This window comes from Antrostomus carolinensis, unplaced genomic scaffold (genome assembly GCF_000700745.2).
Source record: "Antrostomus carolinensis isolate BGI_N321 unplaced genomic scaffold, ASM70074v2 scaffold18965, whole genome shotgun sequence".
NCBI lineage: Eukaryota > Metazoa > Chordata > Aves > Caprimulgiformes > Caprimulgidae > Antrostomus > Antrostomus carolinensis.
In genome coordinates this window covers 1-25491 of record NW_010317268.1, presented here as the reverse complement: position 1 = coordinate 25491, position 25491 = coordinate 1, and the positions used below count along the sequence as shown (strand labels likewise).

The window sequence follows — 25491 nt, the reverse complement described above, 5'->3', positions numbered from 1 at the left end:
AGGGAAAATGGGTGCCAGCAGAATTGTGACATGTTCTTATGGGGAAACCATGAAGGTGGGGGGAAGAGGAGAGAGAAATCTCAGAGAATACTAATCCACTTAAGAACACTCAAAAGCAATGACAAAAAGTATAAGGGGAGGAAGAGGGTGAGATATTTTTGGATATTTGTTCATGATAAAATTTGTAAACTTCTTATAAAGTTATAATGCATTTATAACCTTTGACAGAGAGCAAATAATTATCATCACTATAGCACTCTGAGGTAGGCAGGATTCAGTTAACTGTTTAAGTGAACGTGGACTACCACTAGCAGCCGACACCACAAGACAGAAGGGTAATTTTTGCAGGTGGACAATCCAAAGCTCCATGCAGAAAGACACTCAGAACAAGTAAGGTTCACTAAAAAGGAGAGTATAAAATTAATCACTATTAAAGATCCAATCACTTTATAATATCACGATCTTTGTTAACATGCTGCCCAGTAGCACCTGCTTCTTGATAAAAGCTGCTATTTTAACAAAATGCAACAAGAGAAAAATGACATTTAAGCGGAAATTTTTTTAGTAATGCAGGCTGAGAAGACTGTTAGTACAGTAAGCTGGAGTTCACCTTCTGCAACCTCATCAAGCAGCACAGTAATCTTCTTGTCTTCTAACAAACGGTCCTTCAAGAACTTCATGAAGATTCCATTGGCCAACCCTGACTGCTGAATTTCAAAAGCTTCTGCTCCTTGGCACCTGTGAGATCACCAGTGTCAGACAAGGAAAAAACACTGAAACATCTGCATGATTAAGATCAATGTGAGGACAAAGGAGTAAAGTTATGTTGGGAATGGGGGAAAGAAATCCTACAATTTGAAAATTAGGTTGTGTCTAAGGCCAACCTGCTCTTCATGTTCATTTGCAAGCAACTCATTGTGGGAAGATGTCACTCACAATCAAGTCACAGACCAGAGCTGATGTCAAAATGTTTATATGACACAGGAACCAATCTATATGCTACTCCTCCAATAATTCATTAGTTTATATTTCTGGTATTTTTTTCTAGAACTTTAAATTGCATTGAGAGAAGAGACACATGATCAAAGAGGGTACAGCACGTAGGATATAGTTCATCAACTGCTCCACAGTACTTGAAACTCACAGGGCAGTCAGTGCCACTAGCAACACACAGGACCTAATTGCCCCTTCCTCATTACCACAAAGAAACAGAACATTACAGGTCTGAAGGTAAAAGTTGCTTTTTTCTTCTCTGCATTTTTTTCATCCCTAATAAATAATACTGACTACAGCACGCCTACATGCAACCATTAGAAAAAGACCAGGAACACTGTCCAGCAGCTTCTGGTTTGCTGAAAGCAGTTCTCTCACTGGGCTTGCCCTGTGGCTGAATGGGGACATTAAGTACTGGGAATCATTACATATGGATTTCCATAGTCAGTTAGACTGTGGAAGGATTCAAAGAACAAAGTAAAAAAGAGAGCATGAGGACACAGACATGGATATAAATTACTGGTCCTTTAACATCACAGTTAGTATTTGTCTGTAAAAGAATAGCTGAACAATCTCAGCAGTCACTTCTGGTTTCAAAACCTCGGTGGCACAGGAGGAGAAAAATTTTCTTACGTTGCATATCCAAAAACAATGTTGGCCGTAACCTTCAGAGCATCCAAAATAAGAATTGTGTCATCATATTCATTTCTGCAATAAATGGAAACACAAAAAAGTAAAATAATAATTTGAGAACCAATAACGGTAACAAACTCTACAATTGTTCAAAATAGCAAACCAGCATAGTTCAGAAACAGTAATTTTTTTTCTCTTCTACAACTCTGGAATGAATCCTGACTGCTAAAAGACAAAAATCAGTGTCACCAACACCCTTCACGAAGACAATGTAAAGACACAGTCAGATATCATGCATTACCCAGATGAGGGCACGCTCTATTAACTAATATAGAGTTTGGCTATAACCTCCTAAAAAATGATTTCTGATAACTAGCCATTTTAGGTTATAACAACACTACATGTAGGTTGTTTTGGTTTTTTTGTTTGTTTGTTTGCTTTTTTCCCCCCAAAGCATGGTGTCTGCATAGTTAACATGAGGCTTATGGAGTAGTATTTTCTATTTGGACAGCAGATTGTGAAGCAGAATTGGGTCACTGGCATTTCATTAGCAGTGAAGTTTAGAGGCTCAACAAACACTAAAGCACTAGCAATTTTCTATTATGAAACATTCTTTAGAGACTAATTTTCAGAAGTACTGACTGAAGAGCTGATTTCAAGTGCAAGTTTAATCGGGCATAGTAGTCTCTTAATATGGAAAGAAAATAGTACTTTGTTCAGAAAAATCTGGTGAATTGGTTGATTTTTAAGCTCTAAATAAAGATACAACATCACCAGCACAAAAGCAGTCCACCAAATCCACGTCTCTTAAGAGTTCTAAAATAAGCTCTTCACTTGAGCCCTCCTGTTAAGTTAACATGCCTTTGATCATATGAATTCTCCTTCCTCTCTGTAATGATAAAGATGGTTAATGATGCAAGGGGAAAGGGCAATTTTTCTTCTTTAAGATGCCTAATTTCACTTTTATCTAATGACTGATATTTTCTAATTTTTAAACAACAAAAAAAGAAGAAATAAATGTCATTCAAATCAAGAGGCAAGTATCTACCCATGGAAACAGAAAGTCTAATCACCAGCTTCACATTTCCATCCATGGCCAAAGGCAAAATAAGACTATGAGTAAATCCTCTTTAACAGCGCTCAGGTGCAGGCTGTGACTACTCAGAACCCAGGACAGTGAATTCTGAGCCTAGACTAAAGATTCCTCCTCAGCTTGAAGTCCAGTTTTCTCTCAAGATCCTGTGCTATTCCTTTGAAGTGGCTGTTCAGATTTATTTGTTCATTTTTAAAACAGGCTCAGTTTTAATCTATTGCTGCAGGGAATAAACTGAACTTCTCAACTGGTTCCCAAAACCACAGTCACTATATCCTCTCCCTCTATCGTGAAGCAAAAACATCTCTCAAACATTGTAACCTCAGTTCTCACTACTCATGAATGATGAGACTGTACCTTTTCCGACACATATCCAGTAGGAACACATTAAGTCCCGTCTCTTTTTCCTGCATTAGTTTGAGGATGTTCTGCACACACAGACAGTTTGCAGATCGGTAAGGATTTGGAGCATCAATAGGAACCATGAAACTGTTTCCATAGTTTTCATAGCCATGGCCAGCATAGTATAACAAACCTGAGAATTCAAAATAAACGTGACTGAAAACACAGTTCAAGAGAACGTTGGAACATTTCTATAAATTTTAGCATAGTCAAAAACTTCATGCACTGTGTCCACACTATGTGTCTGCGGGAGATTAAGATAGAATCATAGAACTGTTTTTCTTGGATAAGACCTTTAGGATCATCGAGTTCAACTAAAGATGATTCAAGCTGCTCCAAGCAGTTTTTTTAATATCGATATAACTTTGTTAGTACAGGAAAGAAGGGGAGGTGGGGGGGCCACATTAACGTCAACTTCACAATACACAGACACAACAAATTTTTAAAAAATTAAATCACTCATGCCACAGAATCAATTAGATATTTGCATCAAACAAAAGCTAAATACTCTTAAAATGCTGTAAGTAGTTACAACCTCTAACAAGTGATCTGTTATGCATCATATATAACTCACAGAAACGAACAAGGAAGCGTGCCAACTGTAAAACATCTTCTCCACATGTGCAATTACAAAGCTTTAAGTAGCAGTGAGTCAGTGCAGATTTTATAGCTAGGAAAAAAATAACGCTGAAGAGTTTGGGTGGTTTTTTTTTTTTAATGAGAGATGCTGTCACCTTTAAAATCATCCTCCTTTAACTTTTATTTTTTTACTTATCTTAATCATTGGCAATTCTTAAAAGTAGCTTAACTAGAAAAAGAATCAGAGAACAACCTTGCTTACACTATGAGAGAATTTTCCAAGTTTTTAGTTTTGCTGTTTCCTCTGTACAGTCAGTTTCTCCATTTGTTTTTGTCTTTTTTATAGGTAGGGATAAGAAATATTTTTACACTTAAGAGGAGAAAAAAAAAAAAAAAAAAAAGATTATTCTGTGATCATATTTAGTAGGACATTCCCATTCCCAAACTACCAACAGCTCATCTTTAGTTGATTCCATCTACACCTCTTTAGGGTTACAGACTCATGACTCTTGTAGGTCTACTAAACAAATTCTTTGTATGCTTACCTAGACAAAAAAGATTATCCTACAGTCACCTCCCTTCATCAATACATAACAGTCTACAATATTTTAAGATTTAAAATCTTCAATAAAACATGCAGTAGTTTTGTACGAAGAAAACATATAATGGAATTAAAAAACTCTTTAACCCTGAAGAAGGGAACTGCAACATAAGGTGTAGATTTTACTTATACGAATAAAAATGTCAAATATTAATGTCATATCAATTTGCAGTCAGATTAGATGATCTTAGCATTAGTAACCTCCACTGCCATAAAATGCAGTTACCAGAAACTTGTACAATCAAATGGAATTTTCCTACTGTCAGTTCACAGTACTGCTTTTGCTTATCTTTGGCAAGCTCCATCTTCTAAAAAGAATTTTTATTTATCTATACAAAGCAGTCTATGGGTCAGATCTTCAATTAGTGTTTAGTGTTGCAGCTGAATAAAAGTCAACAGAGATATGACACTTTATGCTAACTGGAGATACGGTCTTCTTATGTCACTGTTCTTACCAAAAATAGCTGTGAAATTTCTGACACTACAAAACTTGAATATTCAGAAAAAACAAAGTAAGCCCGACCCTAACATCCTAAAATTCTCTACATTTAAGTCAGCCTGTGCAGGCAGGTATTCTAGCTGGTTTTACCTTTTCATCATAGAGAGTTACAACAAATTAAAATACTTCTCTCACACAGCCCTGCACTTTTCCCTGTAAAGGAATACCAAGATATAACTACAACCTTTGGTTCTCTTTTATTTGGAAGCTCTGAAGTCATTAACAACTATGTCAAGACCTTACAAACTGCTCCATTCAATCAGCAGTGCTCAATTTCTTTTTTTGGGAAACAGGCATAGTCGAGGTAAGCAGCCAGCAAGTGCATACAAGGTAAACCCCAGGATGCAAGGTTCACTTTAGCAAAGAGCCTAATGGTTATTCATCTGCCAGAGTCTCAGAAAATGGCAACAGCTTTATCCAATTAAAAGTTAGATTTCTAAAGGGCACAGAATTTTAAGTGCATGATTAAAAACCTAAACAAATCAAGGCCGGGCTATTTATAAGATTCCAATGGTTACCTGAGATGGGGTAGTTTCAAACGAGTCAAGTGCGTGAGGCCATGTCCTGTCCTAACTTAAAAGAAAACTCTTGAATTTAACTTACACAGAGTTTGGATCTGGACCTAAATCAGGGTTTACTTCAGATTATATATAGCTGAGTGTACGTTAGATACATAATTGGACTCACTGAAGGACATCAGTCTAATGTAAAGCGCTATTTATCAGAGTATTTCCTCAATGAATAGAAATATTTCAGAAATAACAACTACATTTATTTTGTATCCTTGAGCAGAAGACTGTGGTATTTGATGAGTACCTGCAATAGTTAACGTGCTGCGCTCAGGATCAGAAATAAATCTCTGCATACCCAGAGTAAGCAGAGTAAACATGTTTGGAGGGCCTCATTAGACACTTTGGCACAACAATTTTAAGTAGGCTCAAGTTCCACATAGACGTCAGCATTTAAGTGATATCTGTCTCTCACTCTCTCTCTCTCTTTTTTTAAGAAAGCAGTCAAACTATTTTTAGCCTCTAAAACATATGAGCCTATGGTTTTACCCTTTGTGGAATATAATATTAATTGCAGCCTACATTTAGAACAACATAAACTAGGACATTAGAGGAGACAATTATCATCACTTTGTTTACTACTCCTGTTCTTAAGGAATGATATCTGCGACACCACTTGCCTGGCAGTAAGCAAGAATTACCCAATGTCATATTAGGCATCATGAATATGTATAACAAGGACTAGAGAGAAAAGGCCACTCTGCCTCTTCTGTTTCGATCTATGCCCACTAAAAACGCAATAAATCATTCTCTATTTGTGCACTGACAACATCTCTTATACGCTTTAAGCCATTAACAGTCACTATCCAGAAAGAACAAAGTGACCATTTAAATCAAAGTAGTGATTGCCACACACTACTGGAAGAATAGTCTGCTCACCTTTCAAAAACATCAGCTTGCTGGAAAAATAAAACCACAAAAATATGCCCTATAAGAGCTTTCCTATGGTGCTGGGAAGAAACTCATAAAGGCTTTCAGTACTTTATTTTCTAAATTCATGTCAACAATTATAGAAAAAAATTGAGAAGGTGCAAAAATCTAAAAGCTCACTCAAATGCATAAGCATATCTATTTCCCAGGGAACAAAAAAAGCAAACTGCTATCAGAAAGTCTACTAAACTTTACTGCCATAATTAGTCTTCATGTCATGCAAGTTTTGGCTCTGACATAAATGCCCAAATGTCAGATCAGCCAGTTCTGCACAGACAGCATCAGGTAACACACCATTTAAAAAGTCATACTAAGAAATAATCTGACCTTGTGTTCCAAAAAAGAATCAAATAATGTTTTCTTGGGTGAGCGTTACTACAGGAATTCTGTAATTTAAATAGGAAAACTGGCAGAGCTTTTTGGTCTCTGTTCTAAGTAATTTATGGAGTCATTTATAGCTTTTAGAAAAATCACAAAAATAGTGGAAGTCAGCAGCAAACTCCTCAAAGTCCACAGAAGAACTTACACTTCAACATGTGAGTACTCATCTAAGAATCGATGCACATCAGCAGCAGTAACGCACACCAGACCCAACTGGTCAGTCATTTTCCCAGCAGAAGGCACCTCCTGGGCAGTATGCGGAGGAGAGCTTTAAATTATTATTAATATTCTATTCCAGGTATTTTAATAAATGGATGTGTCACTTGAATAACAAAAACTTAAGAGAAAAAAAAAAATGAAATGTGTTAAACACACATCTTTTAGTAAGCATACTTTGCTTCATTTGTCTTCCTACAGCTTAAACCAACACTGATGAGATGTTGCAGCACAATCATTAAAGTGATGCCACAATTTAAAGGTCAGAGCCTTGGGGTTTTGTGGGGTGTTATTTTTAAGTCTGAAGAGTTTAAGAAAAAGGAAAAAAAATTAAACCTGAGGGCTGCTGCCTGCTTAAGCAGCATAACCACTATTAAGCTTTCCATCTAATGTGCAAAAACACAGAAAGAATAAATTTTATACTCTATGTTCAGATCTTCCACAGAGCTATGAAACAACAGCTGTACCCAAGTTCTGCCCAAACAGGAATCTTAGTATTCAACTCAGTGAAAAGTCCTTTATTACTGACAAATCAGAAAGTCAAAACCCGAAGTCCGTAGCTCACCAATTTCTCAGTTAAAGCCTTTCCTCATGCAAGGCATATTCTGCAAAGGATAATGTGAATTCTTCTCTCGTTTATTTTACTTTGTTAAAGTACATAGACATAAGAGACCTACATTTCCATTTTACATAAACAAACTTCTTTTCAATTTGCTTTTTGAAGTAGAAATCCAGGTTTGCAGAACTCTCTTTCACTCCCTGTCAAGGACATTATGAAAAACTCTGTGCTTGCCAGGCCAGTATCACAGTAACTGAAAGGAATCAGCAATTCAAAATAAGGATTTCTACTTAACCTAAAAGCGTGTCAAAAAAGAAGAGGGCAAAAAAATTTGCATCCAATCTGCAGGGTGTTATGCCCTAACTCTAAAGCACAATGTTTTTCTCTTATTTCTGTACTGCATATTTCAGTTTAACATCTTCATGAGAGACATGCTTTGCTGCTACGTCCCCCTCTCCTCCCAGCCCCAACACACCTGGTATGAGAGTGCAGCTCACTGGCAAGGCAAAGAAAAGCAGCCCTCCTCCTCGGTTCCTTACAGAGCTGGCCAGCCAGGGCTAAGAGAGCAGAGCAGCCCCTCCTAGAGAGCGCCAGAAGGGAGGAAATCCAGGCGGAAAGAGCATTCTGCAGACAGCCAGTAGAAAGAGAGGGGATGAACAGAAGGGTCCCACCAGCAAGCCCAGAACACATTCCATGCTGTGCTTAGGGCTGTTCCCCACCTCCCCAGCAGAAATGCAACCCCACCATCTAAATCATTAACTGGCAGGCACAGGGAAGGGAGGAGGACAAAGGAGGAGAAGTTATGAAGAAGGTGTTTAAGAGGTCTCCTAAGGCAGCCAGGACTGCTGTCCAAGACTACATGTAGTCCTGTACACCGCAGTTACACAGCTTTCAACTGCTCTGCTACTCGCTTGTTTCCATAACACACTGATGCAGGCAGCACAACCGACTGTTCTTGCTCTAGTAGTAAGAGACTACTACAAACTTGCACTATCAACTTCTTAGTACAGATGTGCATCTTCTGCAGGGCATGTTGTCAAATATGCTACACAGATGCAGCAGCTTTTAGCAGACACACACAGCAGTACTATCAAAGAAGTGCACTGCGGTTTTAGGCGTGGTTAAAGAAAAAAATTCAAACATTTTATCTAAGAATAAAGAAAAAATAACATTTTAACCAAAGCCAAAGGATATGCTGGTGATGTTTTTAACTTACTTTTCCCATTCTATGTACATGCTATTTACCATGAAGTTTGTTTTACTGTCACCTAAAGTGAGCTAGCAGAGGTAAATGCCAGATGTTTGTGTACTTGATACATCACAAAACTGACCTACCTCATAAGAGTTATCACATGTTCTTACCGTATACTCCTTTGTCCAGGAGAAGTAAAAATTCATTCACTGCATTTCGCATCTCGGACTCAGTAAGATCCAGCAAAGAAACAACTTTGAAATCCATCTGTCTTAGCAAATTGGTCAATTCATAGACATCTACCATCGGAGCCTTGAGTTGGGGGTGATTCCAGTAGCTCATATTTCCTATTAACAGAGCTACCTTGTCTGTTGCTGCAAAGACAAGGGAAAAACAAAACCACAGCACGTTTATATATTCCATGGGTTCAAAACCTTTAAATTTAAACTTCTTCTAAAGTGAAAATAGCATCCAGTCTCACTTCAGGCACAATATTTTATATGATTTTAAAAGTCACTCTACATCAGCAACACAGCTCAACTCTCTCCTCATCAAAAAAACCCCAAAAACCCACTTCAGTGTGGTCTGACAGTCAACATACCTGAACTGTGATGCACCTCAGACTGGATAATCTGTCAAGAAGTGAGTCACTAAGGCTATCTCCCATTTCTTTAATTTTTCTGAAAGCACAGAATATTACTGAATTCTCCCACGCAAGAAGAAATTTAATAAACCTGAAAATTCTCATGGCAAGCTGCCAAAGCTACAGCCACTATACTTTTCCCAAAAAATTAGTTTTTCTTATGCTTCTTAAAAAATAAACAAAAAACCAGTAGACACAAAAGACCACTTTCACATCTCCATTGCCATGTCTTGTCTCTCTAAAACACTGTACATTTAGCTGGACATTTACAGGTCAGAAGTAAAGAGCTTTTTTTCTTTTTGTTAAGGTTTCTTTTTACTGTGGCTCTGGTTAAAATCAGTTAGACAGAGATTTGAGAAATTTACAAAATTTGGAGGGAGATACATTCACTGTGATTTTAACAGTGTCAGAAGTAATTCTGTCATAAGAAACAAAGTAGCAATGAAAGGGGAAAAAAGTCACCTTGACAGAAATGCTTTAGAGACCACTAGTCTGATTTTTATCCCCAAATTGCACACTGAGTTACAGAACGGCACTTATTCAAAGCAAGGCATTTCCTCCCTGGCTTGTTACTTCTCTCCAAGAGGAATTATTGTCCCACAGCTCTGGTGGCAAATGAGACCACGTGAATGACCCAAACCTGCTTCAGAGTCAGTACCCCCACACTGGGGGTGTGAGATCCAGAAGAGAGTGTCTGTCCAAAGCCTCAAGGTCTAACATTTCACCTCCTTCACACAATATGTTTTCAACATTTTTGCAGCTGGAAAACTTCCAAGGCCTTGAACAGCGTAAACTATTTTAAACAGCAGAGACTGAGTGACAGTGGCATACTGCCACTGATAAACACTTTCAAAAGCACAAGCTCTCTCATTAGTTTAGAAAAGATGAACCAGGACTCTGGGGAGCACTTACAGCCCCTCCCATACTGATGAACCTGAGTGGTAAAATTTCAACAGAGGCCAGCAGTTTTTCCACCTGGCTTGGCATGAACAAGACAACACGCCTGACCACAGGCAAGTCTGCCGCGCAAACTGAAGAACGTGATTAAAAAACCCCAGCAACTATTCTTCGTGACACACATACGCGATCCATCTACCTTTATGAGCTTCAGCTCAGCATCCAAGCACCCACACACTGCATGGGAAGAGCTGAGCTCGCAGGGGCAGCACCCCCTCAGCAGACACTACCAACCCTTTCTATCACATCAACCTAACGCCGCTATCTCCAGCTGTAAAAGTATTCACAGTAAAGGAGTGAGACACTGGCTAAAGCCATGGCCAGAGGAATTTGAAACAGTACACTGAAACAGAGGAGAAGTTGCAGACGCTCCATCGGGTCACTAAAAATACTAGTGCCCTCACCATAGTTTACTACTGAAAGGGCATGCAAGCGTTATAAAGGACTATAAAAATACACAGAAGTCTCCCTCCCTGCAGCTATGTACACGCCCTACAGTTATTTCACTAGCAGTGGCAGAAGCAGCAATATTCACAAGAAACAAAATCTATTTCCTAGATATGAAACACATACGTTATTACAGCTACAAAACTACTTACCAACAGGTCTGTGATCTGACTGTTCTTGTAGGTCTGCTTGAAAAAGATGAAGATCAGATTGTCAGTAACTGCAGCCATAGTTGCCAATGTCAGAAAGTGAACCACATGTTCCATGTAGCCACAGCCTATTGCTACTGCTTTGCCTAGAAGTTACTGGTTTGAAAGTACCAGTAACTTTTGGTTTTGTTTTGGTGAGGTTTTGGGGTGTCATGGTGGTGGTGTTTATCTGATTTCCTTCACCCGCTTCCAGCAAACATAGTCTAGTAGGATATGAATAGCTAGTCCCATAAATTAAGAAATAATAGATGCTTACAGTATAATTTTGAATATTGCAAACTGCACATCAGCATTTTCAGTAGCACCTGAAACAGTTCATCCTCTCCAAATGAAACACAGACATGTTATGTATCACGATAGTACCACTTCAGTGATTAAAACTAAGTCTTGGCAAAAGTAAACCTGTCTTTGATGTCTAACCCAGGAAATTGCATGGCCTTTGTGATTTGAGATTCTGGGAACACTGTATCAGGTACAATCTCTTATAGAGTACTATTCCAGATCTATTTTTTTATAATAAAGCATCAAACAGGCTTCAAATCACAACATAAATTTAAGAAATATACCAATTCAACATATCATGGGTGACAGCCAGACACCCTACATCTTTTTCACCTTAATCATCTGAAAAAGTAGCAACGTACTAAAACTTGAGAGTCCAAAGAAGACACAGAAAAGAAAGCAAAAGATAATTCCCTCTGTATTTGTACAAGTATACATGCAGTATAAAAGAGCAGCTTTTGTGATGTTACAAAGATAACAGCAACCCTATGATTCACTATATCCTTAAAGTTAATTTATTGGAACCAGAAGGCTGTGCTGCTCTTGACATGGTATCTGCCCCTATTAAATCCCCAGTTATAAATACATTCAAATAATGTAAACTCCATATTGCAAACCAAATATGTTTCAGTGATTTGTAACATAAAAGGAGAATGTGAAACTAAAGTTTTTCAAGACTTATCACTCACCTGGTATTTGAAGATCACTCAGATCTTCTGTGAAGAAATACACCAATACAATCACAGTTTGAACAAGAAGTAAAAAAAAAAAATCAGTTAAGAAAAATTTAAGCGCCATGCCATTATTAATAGAAGCCAGAAGTTGGAAAACAAACTACTTTTCTAAAATACTTTTGGCTTTGCATTTCTGTAAATTTAACCTTTCATATGTTTATTCCACATGCAGAGAAGAGAAAATCCATCAACATACTAACCTATGCTAGACATAGCATCATAATATAGTAGATCTAAAAACAAAGGGAGAAACATATACTATGACTCCATCCCACAGGCATGCAAGCAGCTTGAATGAATAAGGAACAAGACGCCAAAATCACCCATTTGAAAAATTACTTGTCTGAGGGACTGCTGAAAAAGCAACATCCTGAGCAAGAATTCTTACTTTGTAAAGCCATGTGTATTCAGAAAGACTTCAGATACAATTTTCACTACAGTGCTTCAAGGAGTAGCTGAGTTACAGGTAAGGAGGAGGCTCCTGCACAGCACTCTATCAGGTCATGCAGACACCCTCAGGCCCAAAAAGATGTGAAGGCTCAAAGGGATGAGTGGTCTCAGAAGCTATGCCATGGAAGTGGCTGACACAAAACGTGTCACTTGTATTTTCCAGTGAGTGACAGTACACAATCCCCTCACAATGTTAAACCTTTAACAAAAGGGCTAAAGGGGAACATCAGCTCTGGTTAAACTTTGAACAAGAAAAGCTGCAGAGCAGTTTAATTCCAATAAAATAATATGATTCTATGAAAAGATAGGGTAGAGTGCCATTTATTGTACCTTGCAAATGCATGTTTTTTTGTTGTTGGTAGGTAAACTGGGGGGGTGCTGCTGTAAGCAGGGGGTGCTGCTGTAAGCAGCCTTCCATCTCTAGAGATGATTCCCTATGACGTAAATATGACAGAACTTTGAGATGCTTCATAATCAAGGGATGGTATCAACATTAAAGGTCACAATACAACTCTTTCTCCCCATTGCAGCAGTGCAAAGGGGAATGGAAATCATCCTGATCAAGTTGCTGGAAACACCTCTTGCAGATGCAGAGCTGACTGTGGAACTAGCTCTATCCAGCTCTCTAAAGTCACTCGGGTTCCTAAACCTCTTCAGCTTTTCTTGCAAGGATGTTGCCTCCTGAGCCCAGCCCCAGAAATCTCAGCATCTTTACATTTAAATAGAAACTGTAAGCACAGGACACAAAAACAGTGCAAAAACCAAACAACTTTGAATACTACAGAAGAAGAAAGTAGTTTGGTTTTTCTCCCGTGTGCTCTACATCATGGTATTGAGGCAAAGGAGAGAGAAGCACATGCAGAAGGAATGTTGCACCACACACCACTGTTTTAAAATAGACTGAAGCTCTTCACCCATATATGCTTTCACCAACACACTCAACAATCTGTCATCCCCATCGTTAATTTTTAAAAATTGATTCACAACTAAAGATTTACTTTACCTTCTGTGCATTCCACTGCCATAGCTTTCCTTCCTTGTGTTTTAAGGGGGGGAAAAAATTGGAAGACAATTGCTCTCAGTTATGAGAGTTATCAGACAAAGTGCAAGACAAAGGTCAGTTCCAACCTTCTCTGCTGGCTCATTTTCTAGCAGTATAAATCAGCACTGGCCACAACACTGTATAGTCAGCATTACTAAAACTCAGGAGTACTAAACTAGAATATTTCTTAGGATAGGAAAATAATTTTCGTATGAGTTATGCAATAGTATTCCCAGATATATCTGAAAGCTACACAAACAGATCATCTTCTCTTTAGTTTACTGCAAATACATGCACACACACTAAACCGTGTTACATTCATTTATTTTGCTTGCTATGAATAATCTCACGTGTCCTGACTGCTGAAGGACTCAGTGTGACACAGTTCATACCATCAACAAGGGTTAAAGTGGTTTTTATGTGTCAAAAACCATGAAGAAATCAGTCTGTAATCTGCTGACAAGCAACATACATGCTAGCAATGCCAAAAAGTGATAGCATTTCTATGCTAGTTACCATAAAACCCCAACGCACTTTATAACTGCCACAGTAAGCTCTCAAAGTCCATTTGCTGCAAGCAAGCAAGCACAGCTATTTTAACAAATGGATAAACTAATACAGAAGGCTATGTGTTTGGCTTAATACTGAAAGCTTCAAAAATAAATTCTAATGACAGGGAAGAAACTCATAAATCAGCTATATCAAACAGAAAAACTCCTTACCTATAACGACTTCTATCTTGTTGCTGTCTTGATCTTCCCGGTCATTGAATACGTGACACCAATATGTCCCTTGATGTTCCACATCCACATAAGTTACCTGTGCAAGCATCATCACAGTCATTCCTCCAGACCCCAAAAGAATACCTGTATCAGTTTAGTTTAAGCCCACATACAAGAAGGAGTAAGCAAAGCCTAAACAAATCCAAAAGCTGCTGATACTCTCGTTCTTCAGCAGGCTGGACAGCACGTGTGTTCTAGAAATGCTTTCAAGAATTGAAGGAAGAATGCAAATCCACCCCACAGGCTTGGGATGCATTAAGCACTGAATGCAACAGCTCGTACAAATCAGAGTGCTCTGCAGTGCAGGACAGAAAGAGAAGCTTTCACTTTTACTCATACTTAATCTTTCTTATGTCAATATGTCACACTAATCCAAAATACACTATAGCCTTACATCCCGTGACCACCATCTGAAACATGCTCAGGATTAAAATTATGTGCCCGAGAGCCTCAGAACAGTAGGGGCAAGGGAGTAACAGAACAGAGCACCTTAGAGCAAGCAGTTCCATAAAAGATTATCAAGGCAATGAAGAAGTTACTTTCTGCAAGGAAGCTTTATGTGATAAGTTAAAGGTGGTTACACATTAGTCCCCCACAGCTGGCACTTTGCAGTAACTTACCATGTAGACATTTTTGCTCCCATTTGCCAAGGGAATTCCATTTCTGAACCACTGGTAATGAGGAATTGGGTTTCCAACAGCTCCACATTCTAGTATCAAAGCATCCCCCACTGTCAGGTTTTGTGGCTGAGGCTGAATACAAATGTGCAACTTGTTTTCAGGCAAACCAATTAAACTCCCTTAAAAAAAAATCAAAAAAAAAAAGGAAGAAAAAAGAAAAGAAAGGCTGAGACCATCTAACCACATATAGACTAAGAAGAATTGATGACATAGGGATGCAACTTCCTGCAACTACAACAGACTGTTTTAGAAGCAATGAAATTAAGTTACTTGTCCTTTTAAAGTATGCTAAAAATGAGTAGCAATGGCTTTCCACTTCTTCAGTTGAAAAGTAAGAAAGAATGCACATTAAACATACTCCAAAAATTAAAAAAAAAAAAAAGCAGAACCATCTTTGTATTATTTGTTCCTGCCTATAGGATCTATAGGATTACAAAGGCTCCAGAGAAGCGCGGAAGTACAAAGAGTGGCTACTGAAGGACAGACTGAGGATCTTGTGTGTAAGTGGGGACACAAGAATAAGAATTTAAAACTTACAATCAGTTAGCTTTACCATATCCCTATTCTTCTCATTCTAAACTGAGCATCAAACCTGATGGTAAACATGCTAAAAAAGCCCAAAGCTAAAAACGCTTAACAAACATCAGCCACTGACATGTCCCCACACAGGAATGTCTTTGGGAAAGAAACTTACTGAGAAAACACCACATGCATTAAAAACTTGCCCAGCTGATGTAAGTTCCTATATATGACAAAGTTTATTGAAGCAAAGTGTTGAAATTAATTTTTAAAACATCCACCACACACACACACACACACACACAGGTGCTCCACTGAAAAGGTTTCTGATCTCTGTGTACTGAACAGTTTGATTAACTGGCACACACTACAGCCAGCCCAGACCTACTGGTAAAGGTCAGAGCAGGGATCTTTGATCTCATCTGCAAGGTCACTCATCTTTACTTCTAGACTACACACGTAGACACAGGTTTTGTCATCAGAGCTATTCCTGACTGACAATTAGGGGGTGATGTAATTTTCCTTTGCATAGTACAATAAAGGGAGACAGTGATACAGATATCTCTGTTCTAATAGCGTCTGCGCTTCTCGGAGCGTTATAAACTTGTATTTCAAACATTTTACAAACAGATGTTTCCTATTTATGATCAATGCTAACTAGCATTTTTAAAAGAAAGCTCTATTTCCTAATGCAGACTTGATACTGGTAAAAAGACTGAGCAAATATTCTGTGATATGACCAGTGCTGTACAGCATTTCAAATACAGAGACCTTGGCTTACCATGTTCTCTATCAACTTCTATAATGGTTTGTTTGGTTTTTTTCTTAGAGAGCTTTGTTTTCTGTAACTTTTATCATAGAAAAAATTTTTATTTGTCAAAATAAACATTACTCCCTTTCATTCAGCTGTTTACAGAACCTTCTCTCTCCATCCTTCTCAATGTCACACTTTGGTATCAGGATCTTTCAACAAAATGTAAAGAATTAACTTCCCTTTAGGACAGAAGGACAGAAGTGAGATAAGATGGAAAGGAACTGCTGCTGTAGTCAAATAAAACAGGGTTAGTCTTTAAGACAAAGAACACAAAAGTTACAGATGTAATTTTTTCACAGATGTGGAAAGAGAACATGACTTTTCAGAATTGTGTCTGGCTGCCTCACTGATCACAAGCTCATAAGGCAGCTATGAAATACAGCTTTTACAGAATGGAGAATAGTCAAGCTCTCATTAAACAGAAAGCAAAGAAAAGAGGAAAAAATATCTGAAAAAAGAAAGCAACCAAGGGAGCAGGAAAAGAAAAAGGGGAAAAAAAAAAAAAGCCAGTCAGCAGTTGAAGATTTCATACCTAGTCAGCATTTGCACAAATGATACTGTCAGCGTCATCTAGTTCAATCGAAACACCTCTAATCCCAGGCCAAACGCTACAGGAGCTGGAACACGTTCACTCAGTGCAAGCACTACATACTCCTTGCAGGTTTGTTTGTAAGCAACCTAAGAGAGAAAGTTATTGGAAGGAGCCCATCATGCCCTTCATCCTTCTATCCATCACCAAGACCTAAACATACCAGAATTCACTTCCACTACGGTTTCTGGTTGGCCAAGAGTCATGGAACATAAAGCAAAGCACTAGTCTGGGGACACCTGTTGCCCTTTAGGCACCAAAACTTTTGCAAGTGTGAAACAATATACGGCTGTTTTTCTCAGGTTTTTTTTTTTAAGTAGTCATTACAAGCTTATGCATCTCAGCTTCCTGGTGTAATCAGCAAGATCTAAACCTGCAGGTTTCTAACTAAATAGAACCTGAAGTAGGAGCAAAGGAAAAGCAGAATAAATCATTGCTCAGATAAGGGACGGAGAATATGTTTCAGATTAAGATCTAAAAACGTCACCTCAAATGACATTGCAATAGCTTTTGATCTTTTACTGGAAGATTGGTTCTCTCTATCTCTTTTCCTGACATGAATAATTTTTATATGTGGGATGCAAGTGGAAAACACCTTTGACTCGAGACACAAGACAAAATAAGTACTAGTAAGTACTCTTCACAGTCTGAAGGCAGTGCAGTTGATTTCTCTCTCACTCATCTTCAGCCCAATAGCAAGCAAGCTCAGGCTATTTCCAAGTTTATAAAGGGTAGACTTAGTGCCTATTTAATGCAACTGACTATCCTGTAAAACAAACAAACAAATGACCAACCTACACACACCAGAAAACAAAAAGATGCCACTCCAGTAACCTCAGAGTCTGGAAATAAATCCATGGTAATAAATATACTAGATCCAATACGTAAATTTCCAAGATTTTCCTTGTTCTACTAACAAATCCCAGTACCAGCTGGATACTGTTGAGTAGACAGCTATTTAATCTTATTTGCTTTCTGCTATTATTCCATGCTCCTCATGCTTCTTCCACTTCCATTCTTTCATCACGTATGCTGCAGATGGAGATTAATCCATCACTGAAGCAGAGGTATCTTCAAGCCAGCGCCATAAATCCATGTGGACTTACATTGGTACAGATGAATTACTATGGCTTTTCTTATGCAGGTAACATTTGACTGTTAGCTGACCATTTAGAAAACCCATGAAGATGCAATTCACACCAAAAAGACTCAGTTTAACTCATGTGTTTCTTCCTCTCTCGGGTTTATTTCAGTAAATTGTTGGCATGTGTTCACTATGACCTGTGTTGGTTATATTGAAAAGATTGTATTAGCAAACCTGCATTCTGCAACAGACACGTGCAGAAGAGCCCAATAATTGGATACTGCATTTTTAATCAGCCCTCTTCCACATCTGTGCAAGGCAGCAACGGATACCCAAGTTCCGCTACCAAGTGGGAAGACAGGCTTTCAGAAGACAATGTTTTTGCCACTCACCATGAGATGTACCCTGGAGATCACAAACTTCAAGACGTGCCCACCGACTGAACACAAAGGACGATTCACTGTTCACTCGACAGATGTAAAATCCAGAATCATTAACATTCACCGGATTCAACACCAGCTCTGGAGAATTACCCTGGGGAACCTGAGTTACAGGTGAACCAAGAGATAGTTAAATTTAGATTGATTTAATCTAAACCAGGATCAAACATCAGAGTATTTATTTCAATGTCCATAACACTAGCCTCAGCTCCTTCACTTACTTGAAGCTCTTGGATGAGAAAGTCTTGATCTACTATTTAGTAGCTCAGAGACAGGCTTTCTTCCAAGAATTATTCATATGCCTCTACTTAAGACAATTCTGAGCTCTTAAGCCAGTTGAAAAGCTCTTCCTGAAATGAGTAATTTTTACCTTTCTTCACCAATAACTTGGAATAATTTCTTAAGCACTACTCCAGCCAGCTCTAGACTTAAGATACATTCAACCATGACCAGGAAACTGTAACATTCTTTCACAGGAAAATAATTTTTAACTACCTCTGTAGTTTAACTGTAGTGAACAGGAAATGACTGTAATCATATTTTTAAGCCATGTTTTTAATCATCTAGATAAACTTTTGGAAAGGTGTAGGAAATTTGTTAAAAATTTCAGTCTTAACAGCAATTTAAAATACCATTAACTTACTGCATTTTTAAAAACAGTACTTAAAATAAAATAAAATTAAGAAAAAAATGCATTCATCTTGTAGAAGGACAATCAGGACCAGAAATACGGGTATAAGTGCTGCCATTCAAATTCCAGAGATACCAGCTCACGTGCATGCCAGTATGTTACCAAAGAAGTCTGTGGCACCACCAAATTCAGGCCTTCAACTTTTCATTCTTAGGAAACCAGTTTCCATCTGTCCAAGACCAGCAGAGACTGGCATTTGTTCCAGTGTGGCAGTTTCTCAGTGGTCTGTGTTTGAGAGACAGCTAAACTGACAGTTTCCGTGCTGTCGCATTCCGAGATCAGGCTCCGAGGATGAGGTGGTCTGAAGATAAGGAACCACCTTCTTGTTTTACCACACTGAGAGGGTCATCAGGCAGCATTTCTTAAATTTCTATTTTTATTAGTATATATAGCAATCTTCTCTCACGGTAAATAAGAGTAACAGTTAATCCAAAATAATTACCTATTACTTTCACTATTTAAAAAAACCTATATTCTGTATCAAACATTACCTCTTTTTCCTGCTTGAACCACTGGTAATGGACAAATGGGTGTCCTGTTGCCCAACAACACAGCTTGACAACCTGACCAGAGAGCACTGCTTGAGAGTCTGGCTGTACAACAATCTTTATACCTTTAAAAAAGAATTTAAATATAGGGAAGTTATTAAGAAATACAATTCTACAATTTATATTTGCACTTAAATTGACCTTTGAGCTAAGAAAGTTTCTGTCATCAAATATTCTTGAAAAAAATTTGTTTGTACTGTGTACACATGCAGTTCCAATTAGTAATATGATTTTAGGACATTCAAAATTGTCTTATATTACACAAAATCCATGTTTAAATTGATCAGTACTCTAGAGTTTATTGAAGATTTCAAGTAGATCATTCAGGCCTGTTAATTTTAGGATACTACAATCCCTCTTGCTCACTAAATCCCTCTCTACTCCCTAAAGCAAATAACAGTTCAATGGCACGACAGACGCCTTCTGGGAGAGATATTCCCAGTTTTAAGAGTTTGATCACTCCCAACAATGTCTTTAAATTGTTCATCTTCAGATTAAGATTAAGCACAGCCTGAGGGATGGATCAAAACACTGAAGGTTAGTTTAATTACAACATAGTGCGTTCTTCTACTATTCCTCATGCAACCTCATCAGCTGAAACACTGGTTTCAGCTTTATGCCTTTGGCTCCTGTAGAACACAGGGATGGGGTTCTCTTCTGCCAGTCTGAAAGGTAAAATTTTCCACTTCAAATTTTAACTGCCAGGAAACAGCATGAGCGAAATTCTGATACCGGTCTGATATGATCCGGTTGTTTTTTTAACCTAGACCATTCCATAGATCTGGTTACAGCATGACTGCAAACACAGACCCACTGCTACAACCAAGGTCATCAGAAGGGGCTTGGGGAGGAAGTGTAGAATAGAAAGTTTAACCTCACATTGCTGTCAAAGAATACCTGGACCTATGGCCAAGGCGTTCAGCAACACTGAGCTGATAAAACATCAGAAATCATTAGTTTAAAGCATTATTTGCTCTGGATGGTAAAATGCATTTAGCAATGGGACCAGTGGGACCACAAGCAATACTACACATTAATGACTAGTTGCTGCAAGACTAGTGTTGTGGGTTAACCCCGGTGGGCAGATAAGCACCACATGGTCCCCCACCCGCAGTGGGATGGGGGAAGAGGGTAAGGAAGAACAAAACCAAGAAAATTTGGAGGTCAAAATAAAATGAACAAACAAAAAAATAGTAATAATCATTTACTAAGTGAAGGATGAGTGGAAGAACAGGGAAGAAAACAAAACAAGTGATGCAAAGGCAACTGCTCACCACCTCCCGTGGGTAGGCCAATGCCCAGCCCAGGCAAAAGATGGCTAGCCCCTCCAAAACCCCCTCTTTTCCCTTTTCTTGCTGAGCATGATGTTCTGCAGTAGGGAACAGATCTTTGGTTAGTTTGTGTCATCTGCCTGATTGTCCCCCCTCCCATCCTATTGCAAACCCCCCTTCACCATGTGTTTAACGGCTTAGTCATACATCAGAACTTTTTCCTCACAGAGAACGTTTGAGGAATGAAACCACAATAATTTGATCAATGGGCTGAACCCCGAGTGCAAACCCTGTGGTCAACAGACTGAAACTGTACGACACTTGGAAGTCACATAATCTTCATCTAGCAGGGAAACAGGCTGTATTCCTCCACACACAACCTTATTCTGAAATAGCTGATCACACAGGCAGCTACTCCAGAGTAGCTGTAGGACTTGAACATTCCCTGCCTTTCTTCCTCTAAAATAACTTCCCTCTATACCCTCAAGATCGCTGCCTCAGTTCCTCATTTAACACTTCCTCCGCTGTTTCTCATATAGTTAAAGCATCGTGTTAAGTACAGTTTTTAGGCACCACAATCACCTAACATTAACCAAGACAAAAAGGAATTCTATTATTTCAATATAAAGGACAGAAAAATTAAGACAACTTGTTCTTTCCAAGGACTTCCACTTTTTTTTTTTTTTCTTTTAAATCTCTCCTGATTTGTATCACTAATATCTCTTATGGAAGTAGTTCAGAAAAACAAATTCTCTGAAAGATTAATATTTTGCACTCCTTTGAAGAATTACAAACAAGTTTTAAGAAATCTGTTTCATAATTTCTTCACAGTTTCTTTTATTTTCCTGCAATTCATTCTGTACTATACAGCTAATTCCTGCAAGCATCACAGAATTTAATGGTTCAAAAAGGAAACCTTCTAGCTCAATTTTGTGACTTGATTATAAAGATATACAAATTCTTCTTTAGTATTCCTTGGAAAATGCAAAGCTTGAGTTTTACCACCAAGGATGGCAAACTGACATTTACAGTTACCAGACTTTGAAACATGCAGTGCAAATGAAGCATTCATAATCTTAACTATGACCCAACGGTGTGGTTCTTGGCTTACACACCGGTACACTTCTTCAGTCATTTCTGGAAACTCAGCCTCATTTACTCACATTCAGACTGAAGCACCTAAACTGCTGCAGCAAGAGACCTGCAGAGGAAAAACACCTCTTTGCTCTTGTCTCAATCACCACAACTCAGTGAGGCTGCACAAGGTCTAGACTGTAATGCCACAAATTGTATATTAAGCCTTTTTCATTCTTAGCCTGGGAGAAAGCTCTTCACATTTCATTCATTTCCAGCAAGTTTGCAACATGACAAGATAAAAAAAAAGGAAGAAAAAGGACAGAGAGGTGGCCCAAGGAACAAGCTGCCTAGGCTTTCTCATTACCAGAAAGGAGAAGTTTTAAAGTCACTATTACTACTCTTTTATGTCTTTATAAGAAGATCATCTATGGAGTTAATGTAATATGGCAGGCACGTCTATAAGCTCTGAGAGACAAACAAGTTCTACTTCTTGGCTTGTTCCCTTCAATAGAAGGATATCTTAGCTATCTATCCAGCTCCCTAATTGATACCACTATGTCACAATTCTGCTACATAGCAAGTTCCTGTTTTACCCAGGATTTAGTCTTCAGTACATATTTCAAAATGTAACTTAACTGACAGCCACACAAAAATGCTCAATTCAAGAGTGGTGATACTTGAGACGATCACAGATCAAGCAAGCACATCACTGGCTCAGTGCAGGCACACTGTAGCACAGTGTGAACCAGGACCATGCTTGTGTTCAGCACTCCCCCAGTAACTGCCCAGGACCATTCTTGTGTTCAGCACTCCCCCAGTAACCGCCCAGGACCATGCTTGTGTTCAGCACTCCCCCAGTAACTGCCCAGGACCATTCTTGTGTTCAGCACTCCCCCAGTAACCGCCCAGGACCATGCTTGTGTTCGGCACTCCCCCAGTAACTGCCCAGGACCATGCTTGTGTTCAGCACTCCCCCAGTAACCGCCCAAGACCATTCTTGTGTTCAGCACTCCCCCAGTAACCACCCAGGACCATTCTTGTGTTCAGTACTGCCCCAGTAACCGCTGTATGGAGAACAACAAAAAGGAACAAGCACTGACAGAGCAGGACAGCACACTACCACCTATGCCTCCACCTCAACTCTTGCCCTCGAGCACAATCCACTCACACTGATATAACACCAGTTCCCCCTCTCCCTGTCAAGCCTACAGTGATATACTTCAGCTAGACTAAGCTATCACGTAACTCATTCAACACACCACGGTCCTCCTAGCACAGTAAGAAGCAGCAGCCTTAACTAGACACAATGGCTGCAAAGCATGATCATAATTTACTCGAAAAATTCCAAGGTTGTCTTAACAACGGTTCTCAGCCCATGGCTTCTTTTCTCACACCGTCCAAAGAACAGGACAGCTCTCAGTATGGCAAGGAGCTATCTAGTCTCATTTCCACTCCCTGCTCTAAAAAGAAGCTTTTGTAACTTCCTAGGAAGCTGAACTTCACCACATCCTGAAGGAAAAGGACATAAAAAAGGGCCCTGGTTTTGTACTATAGCACTTGGTCTACATGGTCTCACCTGTGCATTCCCTTGCGTTGTCCCACTCCTAGACTTTTTGTGAAGAAGCAAGCTGAACATGTTAGCAGAGAATAATCTAGTTTTATCCTAAATTAATATGTTTTTTCTGTCCAATTAGCAAGTTGGGCTGGATCCAATATGCACCAGAACTGGCACTAATTGGACCCTTTCCCTTCAATTAGGGTAAGCTACAAAACACAGTTAACAGAACCCGTAGCCTGAACAGATGGCTGGCAACACTACTTGTCTTTTTAACTCAACCATTTCAGTTCCATGAGCATCTCCCAAAGGAATAGCTTGACACAGAACCCAAGTCAGCAGAGGGAATCACAGCACCTGTCATATCCACGCAGCCAAGTCCAAGTCTACAACAACACTGCATTAAGCCTGCTTATCTACTCGGCTTACTTTTAATTTCAGAATGATATGAGCCAATTACTATGGTAATCATATGAATACCAATTACTAGAATTCAAACAATAAAGATGTTTTTAGTTACTGTAGAAAACAAATACTTCATTGTTTCCAGTATAAAACATACAGCAGCAGTGAGAGCACAAACCAGAACTGACCTGAATGGCTGAGAATCTGGAGAGCCTCTGTATGCTCCAGGGCCTGCAAGAACTCCGCAAGCTCCACCACAGTGCAACCCCGATCTCCCAGCAGCTTCAGGAGACTCCAGCTGGGACTTCCTTCTGGCTCCAGCACTTTGAGGGAACACTGCTCTAAATCCAGAGGGCTACAAAATAATATGACAAAGTCATGGCATAGACCTTCTTACTAATTTTTCCTCAGAAAGGAGCAGAGTTGAAAATAATCTGTAGACAATCAAAAAGATTTAAAAAAAAAAAAAAAAAAAAGAGATGGGAAATGCCTAGCTGATCTGGGCATATCTGCAGTATTTGTTTCAAGTTTCAGGAGTTCAGAGGTTATACAGTGACACCTCCAAAGACAGAAAGTGGTACCAGTGAGCTGGATGCTACAGAACCACCGATGCTCGTACCTAAGAATTCTGGCCAAATGTATTAATAAATCTTCTAGTTTTCACTTTCTAAATTTTCAGCAGAAAAGCAAGTACAGCACTTTTCATTTTCATGTGCCTAATTCAGAAGCAATAAAGAGTGAGTCAGAATCTAACTTGAAAGTCCAGGAAGACTTTGATTTTCACAGTAGTTGTTAAAACAAGCGACTGTGGCAGCTTAACTGATACATACATCTACTGCTACAGTGCAGTTAACTGCTCAAATAAATTCATGTCCAGGTATAAACATGCAGAGTTTTAAATTTTGGTGTTAAATCTTCACGCACTTTCAATCACAGCAGATTAAAATAACACAGATAATAAGGAAATTAATACAGCTACAGAAAGGGAACGCAAGTTTATATATTCCCCATAAAGATTAATCAATGTTTTTTTCATTAAATCACAGTGCCACGGAAACCTGGAGATGAGGTATTTTCACTTATCACTTATACTTTCATAGTATTTTACTGGATAATACAGAGAAACAAACAGCAGCAGGCTCTACAGAGGGGTCATATTGTAGTCCTTGGGTTCTATTGCCCTGTATTAATAAATACAGTCATAACAGAGAAAGAACTCATCTTCACAATATACAGTCAGTGCTGCACTTGAAATGCCTCATTTTTTTGAGATATTACCCTGTAAACAAAATCTTGAAAAGTCACAGGAAGTAAAGTGATCAGGAAGCCATCTAGAGAACGTGACCTGGGCAGAAAGCGTTGGAGAAAATCCGTATGTTTAATACAGACAAGAGGAGCTACAGGAAACAGTCAACACACGTTTTCCATGTTCCCTGCCTAGGGCAAGCAGTTGGCTGCATTCACGCTGAGGAAAGTCAGGTGAGGTACCAGGGGGATGCTTCCCAGGTACAGCGGTGCAAAGCTGGGAACCACACTACCCGCACCCCGTGATTCCTTCCCTGGAAGTCCCCAGGCGGGACCCGGCAAACATCCCCCAGACCAGATGGGCTCCACGTCCCGGATCC

General features: G+C 39.0%; 1 protein-coding gene across 1 annotated transcript in view; it reads right to left on the bottom strand.

The window, feature by feature from the left end:
* Positions 1-24221, bottom strand: part of MALT1 (MALT1 paracaspase) — a gene marked incomplete at its 5' end in the record, with an annotated part of 29896 nt that extends 5675 nt beyond the window's left edge. Inside the window, 12 exons of the mRNA XM_010168534.1 lie at positions 611-738; positions 1627-1701; positions 3077-3254; positions 8818-9021; positions 10847-10879; positions 11875-11901; positions 13373-13405; positions 14134-14230; positions 14814-14992; positions 18272-18422; positions 19502-19623; positions 24055-24221. Of these exons, the coding sequence (XP_010166836.1) occupies positions 611-738; positions 1627-1701; positions 3077-3254; positions 8818-9021; positions 10847-10879; positions 11875-11901; positions 13373-13405; positions 14134-14230; positions 14814-14992; positions 18272-18422; positions 19502-19623; positions 24055-24221 (1394 nt within the window). The remainder of the gene's footprint in view (positions 1-610; positions 739-1626; positions 1702-3076; positions 3255-8817; positions 9022-10846; positions 10880-11874; positions 11902-13372; positions 13406-14133; positions 14231-14813; positions 14993-18271; positions 18423-19501; positions 19624-24054) is intronic.
* Positions 24222-25491: the final 1270 nt, after the last annotated feature.